At 59.6% G+C, this 10,795-nt stretch overlaps 1 protein-coding gene across 1 annotated transcript; it reads right to left on the bottom strand.

Moving 5' to 3' along the window:
- Positions 1 to 1,956: 1,956 nt before the first annotated feature.
- Positions 1,957 to 4,250, bottom strand: LOC116576950 (testis-expressed protein 19.2-like). The gene is made up of 2 exons (XM_032319505.1): positions 4,182 to 4,250; positions 1,957 to 3,175 (listed from the first exon to the last, which is right to left on the bottom strand). Exon 2 carries the CDS (start codon positions 3,037 to 3,039, stop codon positions 1,957 to 1,959), a length of 1,083 nt encoding a protein of 360 aa, XP_032175396.1. The 5' UTR covers positions 3,040 to 3,175; positions 4,182 to 4,250.
- Positions 4,251 to 10,795: the final 6,545 nt, after the last annotated feature.

Below are 10,795 nucleotides of genomic sequence, written 5' to 3'. Positions count from 1 at the left end.
TACCAGCGCTGTCTGTATGCAGTTGCCTATTGTAGACATTTCCTGTCAGTGGAACCCTACAGCATGTGGCTTTGGGACAGGCTTCTTTCCTGAGCATGATGGCTTCCAAGGTCATCCACGCCAGAGCGGAGTTCGGTTCTTCATCCCTGTTCACGGTGAAGCATATGGCGCCATGCGGCCGGGCCGCGGTGTGTTATCCCTTCGTCCGCACGCGCGGATCGTGCGCAGCGCGCTTATGGACACGTACCTACACGTTTTTAATTCACTTGGGTACATAATTCATATGGATTTTAGAGATTTCATTTTTTGAGGATATATTTTATCTTTTTTCGTTTTCACCGTGACCTCGGGAGCTGGTGTCTTCTGATTTCAGGTGCGAGTGCTGAGGAGCGCTGTCGGCCGCTCGTACGGAGCTGGGGCTTTCTCACCCGGGCCTGCGGCACCATTCCTGCTCCTGACCTGCCACCCCGGGAGATCCGCAAGAAGCCTGGTCATTACGGGAAAAAAAAGAAAGGCCGCCCAACACAAGAGATCGCTGGAGTAGGAATAAATGGACTGTTTCATCTGGAGGGACGGAGAGGGGACGGGACGACGGTAAGACCGGGCTGGGTTTGTCTGGGAGAGAAGGCAGGTTCAAGTTCTAATGTAGACTCCAACTCACGAAATGCTCCGAGCGCGAGCGGGGCTGTTGGACGGCTGCCGCATTAAAGCTTTGCCCACTTAATCAGCATCAGAAGCCTCCCTGAGTCAAGACCAGGACTGCTTGGGAAAGACCCATGGGAAGAAGACCGCCCCCAGATTTGATAGGGTTAGCCTGACGCACTGTAAAACGCTCCGGAATGAACCCTTAGAACCGTGTCTGTCACCGAAACGGAAACAGCCCGCCCTTGAATCACTGGAAGGCTGTGGCAGCCAGAAACCACGACTGAAGTCGACAGGAACCTCAGATCCATCATTTGTGAGAAGGAAAAGCTGCTGAGAGCATCTGCCCTGAGGAGGAGTCTCTCCCCTGCCTCTGGTGCCCTGGTGCCCGGAACTGCAGGGTGACCATCGCCCTGGGGGGCTGGCACCGGCCCCCGCCTCCGGCTCCGGGTTACATTAGCATTCCTCACACATGTTCTGCCTGAAAAAATGATTTTAATCAGGACACAGATTTAGATAGATTAAAATCTGTTTGATGACACAGTCCTTGCTATTCACAACGTGCCCTTTAAGCGTGCATGTGTTTGTTTACAAATAATGTGACAAACCGTCACGAAACAAACTCTTACAGTGAGCCAAAACGGCCTCAAGGGGCCTCTGCTGTCCCCACCTCTGCCTCCTGCTCCTGGGAGACTTAAACCTGTCACGATGGCTCATGCAAGACACAGAATGACGATGACAATCAACAAGGACCAACAGAATGATGACTCAGCCCAGTGGCCTGAAGCAAAACTCTTCGAACTTTATTTAGTTAAAAACCGACACAAAGAAACGGGTACTCAACGGCCCGACTGCACAGAAGGGCCCACATCCGCGGCCGGGCGTCTCCCGGGGCGGACCGGAGGCCCCACGGCGGCGGCCAGGGTCCCGGGGGGCCCCAGACACCATCCGGGCAAAGGCAGGGCCGCATCCCCGTCGCCCCCACGTCCGCGGGCTCCCGGGACACGGGCCCCACCGGAGACCTGCCTGCGCGTGGCCAGGGCAGGGCTGGCGCCCAGACACGTGTCCCGCAGCCACTCACCAGGCGTGTCCCGGGGCGCGTCACGCTCTTCTGACGGAGAAGAACTCCTGCCCCGGTCCCGCGCCCCTGGGTCCCTTCCGCGGAGGCGGCGATGGGTCCCCTTTCTCAGTCCGCGGGCAGCTGCCCGCTCTCCCTCCCCAGGCACGAGCGCCCTGTCTCCCTCGCCCCCGCTCCCCGGGCTGTCGTGGGGAGGGGACAGCCAGGACGGGAGCGGCCGCTTGGGCCTCCGTCCCTCAGTCCCGGGGCCCTGGGCCGAAGGGCTGGAGCGGGGGCAGCTGCCCCAGCGCCGAGGCGGCGCCGGCGGCCGGGCCCTCGCCGGGCCCCCCGGACGCCCCGGGCCCGGGGCCCCCGGCCTCAGCGGCTCCAGAACCGCGGCCCCGGGAGGCCGAGGACTGCGGCCTGGACGCCGAGGCCCCCTCCTCCGCCTCCCTCGGGGCCCAGGGCGAGTAGGAGAGGATGGTGAAGCCCATCTTGAGCAGGGCCGAGGCCGCGGGGACCAGCTCTTCGGTCTGGCCCGGAAACGAGGACTCCAGGACGCTCAGCTGCCAGCGGTGCAGGTCCTGCTCCCGCGGCGCGTCCTGCAGCCGCACCACCCACACCTCGTCGGGCTCCAGCAGCACCCGCCAGCCCTGGCCCGGCGTCCTCCGCGTCCAGCCCGGCGTCATCTTGCGGAGGTAGATGGCGTCGTAGCAGCCCACCATGGAGATGACCTGCAGGTCCCTCAGCCAGGCCTCGGCCTCGGCGGGGTCCACGGCCCGGGTGGCGCCCAGCTCCAGCACCATGGGCTCCCCCGGGGGCAGGTCCACCTTGAGAAAGCCCTGCCACGGGGGAGGGAGGCTCGGCCAGTGCGAGCAGGTGGGGGGCCCCTCGAGTCTCCAGGGCAGGCTCTGCATCCAGTCCGCGTCCTCGGGCCCCAGGCCCAGGGGGGCGGCGTCCTGAGGCTCCAGCTCGGTGGGCACGAAGTGGTGGTCCGGGCCGGCCTCCTCGGACCCCGCGGGGGCTGGCGCCGGGGGCCCCGGCCCCCAGCCCGCCGCACCCCCCTGGGCGGGGTCACCCTGGCCCTGCCCCCAGCCGAGCCCCGAGCCCGGGGACCCCCCCTGCTCGGAGCCCGCCGCCTCGTGCTCCGCCAGCTCGGGGTCCCAGTCTTCGTCCTCCCAGTCTTCCAGCTCCAGCAGGTCTCGGAGTTCCAGAAAGGCGGTCTTGAAGCACGCGAAGCACACCCCCGGCTGGGCCCCGTGTTGCAGCTGATACAGCCAGGACGCGTGGAGGTAGGACATGCCCTCGGCCCCGTGCCGCGCGCTCACCGGGGGGCACATGGCCGTGCGGGGACAGGAAGGGGATCCTCCTGCGGTGCCTGGGCCGGGCCCGATGCAACAGGGACCCGCAGAGGTCGGGGACGTCGGGCTTCCGGAAAATTCTGCAGCTTCCGCGACGGCGCTCTTCTCTGGGAGGCTGCAAAGGACAAGCAACTGAGGTTGGGGGTCCCCCTGGCAGGCGGGGTGGGACGGTCGCCGGGAGTGGCGGTCGCCGGGAGGAGCCCGGGCAGGGGGGCGACGGGTTGAGACCCGGCCCTTTCAGCCCTGCCCTGCGCGTAGCTGCTCCCAGGCCCGTGGGGCACGCGGCCCTCCCCGGCCCCCAGCCCCGACACCCCGGCCCCCAGGCGGCAGAACCTCCGAGAACCAGACGGATCCCGACAGAACCTGAGGGGAGTTGACGGGACCTGACAGGAGCTGAAGGAACCTGAGAGAACCGGAGGGAAACTGAGGGAAGCTGACAGGAGCTGAGGGATCCGGACACATCCTGACAGAACCTCACAGAAGCTGAGGGAAGCTGACAGGAGCTGAGGGATCTGGACACATCCTGACAGAACCTCACAGAAGCTGACGGAACCTGAAGGAACCTGACAGAACCTGACAGGAGCTGAGGGAAGCTGACAGGAGCTGACAGAAGCTGAGGGAAGCTGAGGGAAGCTGACAGGATCTGACAGAAGCTGAGGGAAGCTGACAGGAGCTGAGGGATCCTGACACATCCTGACAGAACCTCACAGAAGCTGACGGAACCTGAGGGAACCTGACAGAACCTCACAGAAGCTGAGGGAAGCTGACAGGAGCTGACAGAAGCTGAGGGAAGCTGACAGGAGCTGAGGGAAGCTGACAGGAGCTGAGGGATCCTGACACATCCTGACAGAACCTCACAGAAGCTGACAGAACCTGAGGGAACCTGACAGAACCTCACAGAAGCTGAGGGAAGCTGACAGGATCTGACAGGAGCTGAGGGATCCTCACGGAAGCTGACGAAACCCGATGGAAGCTGATGGACCCCGAGGGAAGCGCACGGAACCGACCCCCCACCCCGCCACAGGCCAGGCTGGGCCACCTGGGTGCTTCAGCCTCTCAGCCCACCCCAGCCCGCCAGCCCGTGTCCCCCAGACCCTCTCCTCGGCCCAAAGGGCTCTCACCCTGCTCGGCACCGCCCTCCTGTGGGTGCCCCCCAGAAAGGAGGGGAAGCAGCCCACCTGGGGATATAAAGGGCCCTTTCCCATGGTGCTCTGGGCTCATCTGCATATCTCCCATGAGCCTCAGCCCACCAGGAAGTGAAACTGCTGAGTCATCGCCCCCCACCCCGCCCCAGGAGAGCCCCGTGAGGCGCCCCCCTCAGGGAGGGCGGGCTGCCCCTCCCCCTCCCCCAGCACCATCCCGCCTTCCCCTGTGTTGCTCCGCCCCTCCCCCCACCCTGTTCTCGGGGTTCTTTCCATCTGCAGGGTTCTGAGGCTGTGCAGGCGGGCGCCACTTGGATGGTCCTTGTCCCTTCGTGGCGGACCTGCCCGCTCATGGGTCCTGTCCTGTGGCTGAGAGTGGATTCTTTCTTGTTGTCTTTTTTTTTTTTTTTTTTAAGAATTTAGTTTTTTTTTGGGAGAGAGACACAGGGAGAGAGGGACTACCAGTGGGTGGTTGGAGAGGGAGAAACAGGCTCCCCGCTGAGCAGGGAGCCCGAAGTGGGGCTCGATCCCAGGACCCTGGGTTCCTGACCCACGCGGAAGGCCGAGGCTTCACCACTGAACCACGCAGGCGCCCCTCCTGTTGTCTTTTGATTAAAGGTTCCTTATGAATTCGTGAAACTGATCAAGTCTCAATTATCTACATTTTAAACACATTTCCCCCTTTTGTGGCTTATCTCACTTTCTTTGTACTCTGCAGATATGGTCTAATGTGTCAGTCTCTCCCTTGGGAAAAGATCTTTTTGGTCTTTATACAGAACATCTTTAGTTCCCCAAGACCATAATGTCAGCTTCTTATATTTTTCACCTTATTTTTTTACTCTTCTGCTTGTTTCCTTTGCTTCATAATTTTTTATTTAAATATAAGTTGCTTTTGTAAAAATACAAGAATAGAGATAGATGGCTTTTTGAACAATTTACTAAATTGATCAGGCCATGCGGCCCTTCTTTGGAAGGAAGTTTGGAAACAAACCTCCAACCCATGCATCCAACTGGCTCATCTCCCCCAGGACCCCTGATGAGTGTCCCCAGATGAACAAGTCTGCAGCCAGGGCCAGACTGGGCAGCGTCTGCAGGAAAGATACAACCTGCTTCTGTCATTAGCTGATGGCAAAGTTCCTTAGATCAGTTTCTCAAATTTTGCTGCAATTCAAATTGTCTCAGGCGTTTGAAAAGTCCCGGTGTCCACGTCCCTCTATGAGGCAGACACCCTAAGGTGACCCCCTGCCAGTCACCTCCTCACTGTGATTGAAGGTGGAAACTGTGACTTGTTTTGGACCAATAGAAGTAGCCAAGTTGATGGATGTCACTCCCTTAATTACATTATATATACACGTAGTACTGCTTTTAGAGTACATATTTTGCATGATTATATCATGTTTCACACACACAGTATTCCATACTGGGATATGTTCTTACGTTCACACATCACGTGTGTGTGCGCAGACCCACACGCACACATGTACACGTACAAACCGCAGCTCACCCTTGCTCTCCCTTCTGGCCCTGAAGAAGGAACGAACCGGGCACAGACTGGAGCCTTGTTCAGCGACTGGGAGGCACGGGTGGCTGCTTCGGGAGACCGGGGTGGGGGACGTGCCATGACCTGCGGGGATGCAATGTCCCCCTTTCTGGCTCTTCCCAGGGCTGGGCCTGTAATGAACAATGGTGGCCCTTCTGGCGAATTTTTGCTTGTCTGCTGAACTAGCAAGCCGTCGGCTTCCTGGCATGGCTTTGACGGTCGACCCGCGCCTTTACCATCGCCTCTGTCGCAATGTGTGGTTCCTTTGTTTTGTTAGCTCTCCTGACCGATGACCTGCGCGTAAGACTGATCCCGACTCAGGTCTCTATTTGGCACAGAGAAGAGATTCCGGGCACGAGACAAACTAATCTGGGGAGACATTTTTTCATTTCCCTTCTCAGTACCCGGATCATCAGCCTTCTGTGGCGCCAGGAACATCTGCAAACGTGGCCGTGCGCCCCTACTGTGAGGTCTGGCAGGGCTGAGATCTGAACTCGGGCAGGTCCGAACTACCACCCGTGTGTCCGGGTCCCCATCAGCTACCTCCCCCTGGGGCTCATGTGTCCAGGGGGCTCTTGCAGTCATGAGTCCCTGAGAACTTGTCCATTCAAAATGGCACCCTGCGTGTGGGTGTGGGTGGACTGCCCATCCCGGCTGGCCGGGCTGTGTGGAGAGTGTATGACCCTGAGAAGAGGGAAGACCCTCGGGCCCCAGAGGGGCAGCCCCCCTCTCCGGCATCCGATCCACACGAGTCCACAGTCCTGTGACCCAGAGGCCAGAGCCAGAGCCATTCGCTCCCTTGTTTCCCCCTGATCCGTCCGCTCACCTGTTAGGTACTAAGTGGGCACTCCTGGGGCAGTGAAGGCCCAGCAAGGAGCAGGGGCAGCATGGTGGCCGCCCCTGCAGGGTGCCCAGACGTCAGAAGCGGGAAGTGGAGCAAGTGGAACAAACGGCCGGCTCCGAGCGGGAGCGGCTGCCCCCCGGGCGGGGCTTCCAGCGCGGCCGTCCACGGTACGGTGAACGGGGCCTTGTCCTCTGGGTGCCACGCAGACAGGGACACAGGCTTCCCACCCTCCGTGCCCTTCAGAATGCCTGGGTGAGTCACGGGAGGAATCATCTAAGAGTTATAACAACTTGGGGTGCCCTCAGACCTCAGGTCCCTTCACCAACAAAAGGCGGCGGCCGGGGCAGAGAGCGGCGGGTGTCGGGCAGAGGAGAGCGCGGCGCTCAGTGCGGAAGGTGGAAACCCGATCCTGGTGACCGGGGTGACCGGGGTGACCGGGAGATGTGGGGATTCGCAGGAGTTCGCTTACAACTGCGGAACAAGCTGTCCATTTCGGAACGCTATGAAGGAGTGGAAACTGGGAAGGCGCGTCGGTACCTGATGGGGAATTCATGCGGACGTGGCGCCCGCGCGGTACGGCGTCCCCGCAGAAAACCAGTTTTCAAAGAAGCGCCAGGGTCAGGTCATTGGCCTCTGTTAAGTGAAAAGGAAAAAAGCAGGTTATAGGTTTGTATACCCAGTACTCTTACGACTGTGAAGAGGAAAGTCTGCAGCCACATTTGCAAGTGTTGGGTGTGATACGTGCAGCTGCTGCCCTGTGTCCGCATGTCAGGTCGCGTGCATGTCTGCGCCCTTGGTTGGGCGTCACGTGTCTGTGAGCCCATAAAGGATGACCGAAAAGGAACGCACCAACATCAGCTGTGATCGCCTCTGGGTGGTAGGGTTATGAGTCGCTGAATTTTCTTTATAGATTTCCACATCGGCTTAATTCTGTAGAATGAATGTGTGCTCTGACCACACCTTCAGAAGCCACTGAAAGCCTCTGGAAGAGCTTTACGGGCAGTGGGAGTATCTAAATCAGCCCTTCTCGGTTGGGGTCCTGTGGGGTCCCCACAGACCACCTCCCCCAGCTGCTCTCTGGCACCTGCTCGTCAGACTCCCTTGGAATGTGGACCCTCCAGGGCAGGCCTGGATCCCAACCTCCACCCTTGCAGGCCCCAGCCAGGGGCTGGCGTGGGGTAAATGGACAGAACCGTAGGGGGAAGGTGTCCCCACCACAGCAGGGCGGGGACATCCTTCCCCTGGCTTTCTACAGCCCAAAACCCTCTTGGGGATGACTCTGGAGCCCTTGGAATCTCCCTTAAGTTCCTTTATGTCAAACCTCGTGAGTGTCTGAAGCTCCGCCACAGTCAAGGCTGCCGCGTCCACTCACACCCCACGTGGCTAGACACACACCCATCAGCCACGCCGCTGCCATAGTCACTTCCAAGCAGGGGAGGCTCTGTGCCCGGCTGCAGCAGCCGTGAGAAGAGCCAGACTCGGGGTGAACTTCCCTCCAAGGAGGGAGCACCAGGTCTTCCCTGAGTCCCCACAAGACTGCCTCCTCGCGCGGAGTCTGCCAGCCCAGCCCGGGCACACTCCGCCTGGGAACAGCCGTGCCCTGGATGCTGCTGTCCTTAGACACGCTGCCCCCGCCCGGGGGTGTGCTGCGAATGGGGCATCTGCAGAACCCCAAACCTCCCCGGAGAAACACCATCATCCTGTACGAGTTTCCTGTGGCCGCCAGACAAATAACCCCCGACTCAGTAGCTCGACGTGACTCCGATTTCTTCTGTGGTTCCGGACTTGCGAAGCCGGTGGGTCTGCAGGGCTGGCTCCTTCTGGAAGCTCCAGGGGCCGATCCCTTCTCGGGCCTTTCCCAGCGTCTGGAGCCACTTGTGGCCCTTCCCCCACCTCCCGGCCAGCAGCACGGAGTACTCTCTCCTCCGTCCGCTCAGAGTCTCTCTCTGACTCCCACCCCTACCTCCCTCTAGTAAGGACCCTTGGAGATGCCATGAAGCCCACTTGAATGCAAGCTAACCCCCACCTCAAGACCCTAACTTAATCACACGTGCAAAGTCTCTCCACTGTGGCAGTGACATGGACACAGGACGTGGGCATCTTTGGGGACACTGTCTAGTGGACGACCTACCCATCCTGGGCTCTTGATGGCTCCTGCCCAGCTCTGGAATTTCCAGAAAAAGCCTTTTTTCTCTCACTACACATGAGAAGCACCTTGGCTTTCAGACTCCCACTTCTCATATGGGTTCCTGGTCTTAAGCTCCGGCAGCTGTGCCTGCTGCCCCAACACCCCGGCCTAGCAGGACCCGCGCGCCCATCCGCCGGAGGTGGGCGATGGACAAGGCAGGGGAAGCACCTTCTCAAAATTTCAAAACTCGATTCTGTAACAGCTGGTAAGAAGCCAACAGTCAGCACAGATAAACAGATAAACACTACAACCCAGCCTGCTTGGGCCCTGTGCCGGGGGAGGCCTCGCAAAACTCCCCAAACCAGGGCCAGATCTGGCCTAACCAGGCTTTTTGAGTTTCTGGGCAGACAGATCAATAAAACTGGCACCATCGGGGTTACCAAGAGCTCACTTTTCCAACAAAGGCAGCTTTCAAGAAAGACATTTTTCACACTGGAGGTAAAAAGTCCATACTCTCTGACAAAAAGATTTTTTAAAAAGATTTTATTCATTTACTTGAGAGTGACAGAGAGAGCACAGGTGTGGGCGGGAGGGGCAGAAGCAGAATCAGAAGCCCCGGCTGGGGGCAGGGAGGCTGCCAACCCCAGGACCCCGGGATCCTGCCCTGAGCCGAAGGCAGATGCTTCACGGACTCAGCCACCAGGCGCCCATGAAGAAAGGATTTTATAGATTTCACTTCACGAAAAGCTCTCTCCTACTTTTCCCTTTAGGCTTCAGAGCAAGGGGACTTTGGTGGCCTGGAGTTGCCATGAGTCCTTCCAGATAACCACGACTAAAGCAGTAAAGAATCGGAAGAGAATAACTTGCCTGTGAAACAACCTGTAGGAAACTGAAACAGACATTCTAGGGCAGCCGAACCACGACCTGAGATTCAGAGCACACGGTACGAGTGTGACACGGGGCGACACAGCAGAAGACAGGACGGGTGAAAGGGAAGGTTGTCCGTAACAAATCAAAGAGAAAAGAAGGAAAGAACAGGACGGAGTTTGAGGACACGGGGCCCACTCAGAAGGACGGGGTGCAGTCCCAGGGCAGAGTGCTGGGGGTGGGAGCTCTAGGATGGGGGTCCACCCTGGCCTGCTCTGGACGCAGGAAGGCAAGTCCAGGACGCTAGTCCCTCCCCAAGGGCCCTGGAGGCCAGAGCACGTTCGAGGAAGGAAACTCTCTCCCGGACAGCAGGTCCCCTGCTCAGGCCGTTTCCCCTCCCGGCTGGAGTCCGGGGCCGCCAAGCGTCGCCCACACTGCTAACAACCCACCACCCCACGGGGCTGCGGCCTCTGAAAGGCACCCCGAGCCAGCTCCTTTTTACCGAACCCTCGGTGCCACTGAATTCAGCGATCCAGTGGGAAGTGAGTTCCCTTTGAGGAATGTGTGGCTCCTGCGTCATCAGGCGCGTTACGCGTGGAGCCAACCTGTAAAGTCAGTTAATGAGAAATGTGAGATTTTCTGACTAGTAATTTTCAAAGTGAATCACGGGCATGCGGAGTTACTTCTGAGGTTCTCTGGTCACCATGAGGAAGAGGAAGGTGCTCAGCGTCCCCCCACCTACAAGGCGCTGCCCCGGCCACCAGCATCTTCAGGCCTCTCCCCACCTCCCTGGCCCCATCCTTGGCCCCTGTCGCCCACACTCAGGACCACCAAGCCCCTTCCCCACTGTCTGCCGGGTGTGTCCAGCACGCACGCTGGGTGGCACCTGCCTTCCCTCGTGGTGCGAATGGAGAGACAGCGTGGACTGTGTGGCCGGCGGCTCTGCAGGACGTCCTGACCGGGAGATGGGGGACCGCGGCTGCTCCTGGAAGAGCAGGGAGCCAACTGGCTTGGGGTTGATTCCCTCATTCCTGAGTCTCCCACGGGGTCTTCAGTCCCATCCCTCTTCAGGAACACCCTCCGGAAGCCACAGCACGTGGGAGACACAGTCCGGGAGTGTGGTTACCGGCTGTGACACACCTGTCCCCCATCTGAAGCGTCATGTCCTTCCTGGGCCAGCTGTCTCGTCCCTCCCCATGTGGCAAGGAACAGCA

The sequence above is a fragment of the Mustela erminea genome, chromosome 18 (assembly GCF_009829155.1).
Source record: "Mustela erminea isolate mMusErm1 chromosome 18, mMusErm1.Pri, whole genome shotgun sequence".
In the NCBI taxonomy this organism is placed as follows: Eukaryota; Metazoa; Chordata; class Mammalia; order Carnivora; family Mustelidae; genus Mustela; species Mustela erminea.
Note: the sequence above shows the minus strand (reverse complement) of the source record. Positions and strands in the feature narration are given on the sequence as shown.